Raw genomic sequence first — 1,665 nt, forward strand, 5'->3', positions numbered from 1 at the left:
TAGAGTAACTTGAGACTTGGAACTGAACTGAACTTGAAAATACACCGGGCGAATGCACAGTTTTTACATAAGCAAATTGATTTATGACAAGGGTTCCAGATACCATCCACGGTTTACAGCTCAAGGAGGCACTACAGACTCACTGACCGACTGATCGAAATGATTCAAAGCAAATTAACGAGGCGATCGAGGAACTAAAAGGAACGATTCATGCATGCGATGGAAGCGGTAGGTCGATCTTCACACGACGAACGGAAGGAAGGGAGCCACGGACCAAGCTGGTTGGCTTAGTAGTCGGTGGTGGGGAGCTGCTCGTGGCTGCGGTTGATGAAGAGGAGCTCGTAGACGACGCCGGCGAGGCCACCGCCGATGAGTGGGCCGACCCAGTACACCCACTGGTATCCCCACTCCCAGCTGACGAGCGCGGGGCCGAAGGACACGGCGGGGTTCATGGACGCGCCGCTGAAGGCTCCGCCGACGAGGATGTTGGCGCCCACGATGAAACCGATGGCGATGGGCGCGATGGTGCCGAGCTCGCCCTTCTTGGGGTCGACGGCGGTGGCGTAGACGGTGTAGACGAGGCCGAAGGTCATGACGATCTCCAGCACCAGCGCCTCCCAGCAGGACACGCCGGAGAGGGCGAAGAAGCCGGTGGGGAGCCCGCCGGTGGCGAAGCGGAGCAGGAAGCAGGCGGCGGTGGAGCCGAGAAGCTGGGCGATCCAGTAGAGCAGGCCGCGGAAGAGCGTGATGTTGCCGCCCAGGAAGGCGCCGAAGGTCACGGCCGGGTTCACGTGCCCGCCCGAGATGTTGGCGCCCACGGACACCGCCACGAACAGCGCGAAGGCGTGCGCGATGGCCGCCGCGATCAGACCGATCGGGGCGTCCGTGCCGCCGCTCAGCTTGCCTGCACACGCACAAATCCAAGACTAGTCAGATACTGGATCAGTGAAGCAAGTGATTGATTCCTTAAAATTTCCCGATTTATCTCAACCGTTTGGAGAAGCTAGCTGGGTTGTTAATTCAGCTGCATGTGTATCATTTTTTGCTACTTGTGGAGACAGTAGAGCACATGGTGTGTGTGTCAGACTGGATCTGAACAGAAGCTACTGACTGATGATTTCCATGCCGCATGGGAGTCATGGGTAGGAGTGGGAAGGATATGATTCTCCACGTAATCTCGAGGGCAAACTAGTCACCTACACCAATCATTCCACCTAAAAGGGCCGTATGACGACAACCCTTTCTGACTTTCTGAAACAAAACTTCTCTAAGCTTCTCGTAACACCTAGCAAAGTGTTTCTTCTTTTATGAAAGGGATTTTGTCTCCAAATGCAAGTGGCGGTTTTTTCCCTTTCTTGTTTTGTGCGTGTGTAGCACGATGCAGATTCATGAACTTGCTCCTTATCTAATCTAATCTAATCTAATCCATCACATGGAGTATATATGTGAGTGAGGGAAACTAGCTAAAGGCTCACCGAAGGCGACGCCGGATCCCTGGCCGGCGAAGACGAAGATGAGCGTGGAGATGAACTCGGCGACCGCCGCCTTGAGGGCACCGGTCTCGTACACCTCATGGTGCGACCCCACAGCGATCCTGCTGACCGGCATTTTCTCTCAGCTGGCTAGTTCTCACACACCTGCAGAGGAAGCTAGAGGAAGAAGATT

The 1,665-nt window shown here is 55.1% G+C and overlaps 1 protein-coding gene across 1 annotated transcript; it reads right to left on the bottom strand.

Annotated features, from left to right (window-relative positions):
- On the bottom strand, positions 1 to 1,665 carry LOC124701432 (aquaporin TIP1-1). The gene is made up of 2 exons (XM_047233482.1): positions 1,476 to 1,665; positions 1 to 904 (listed from the first exon to the last, which is right to left on the bottom strand). The coding sequence occupies exons 1-2, from the start codon at positions 1,606 to 1,608 to the stop codon at positions 288 to 290; spliced, it is 750 nt and encodes a 249-aa protein (XP_047089438.1). The 5' UTR covers positions 1,609 to 1,665; the 3' UTR covers positions 1 to 287.

Source organism: Lolium rigidum, chromosome 3 (genome assembly GCF_022539505.1).
Source record: "Lolium rigidum isolate FL_2022 chromosome 3, APGP_CSIRO_Lrig_0.1, whole genome shotgun sequence".
Classification (NCBI taxonomy): Eukaryota; Viridiplantae; Streptophyta; class Magnoliopsida; order Poales; family Poaceae; genus Lolium; species Lolium rigidum.

Excerpts from the sequence above, each read along its gene's own strand:
- LOC124701432 (XM_047233482.1), bottom strand. The coding sequence starts at position 1,608 with ATGCCGGTCAGCAGGATCGCTGTGGGGTCGCACCATGAGGTGTACGAG. Across the intron at positions 905-1,475 it reads GGGATCCGGCGTCGCCTTCG|GCAAGCTGAGCGGCGGCACG; the intron begins GTGAGCCTTTAG and ends GTGCGTGTGCAG.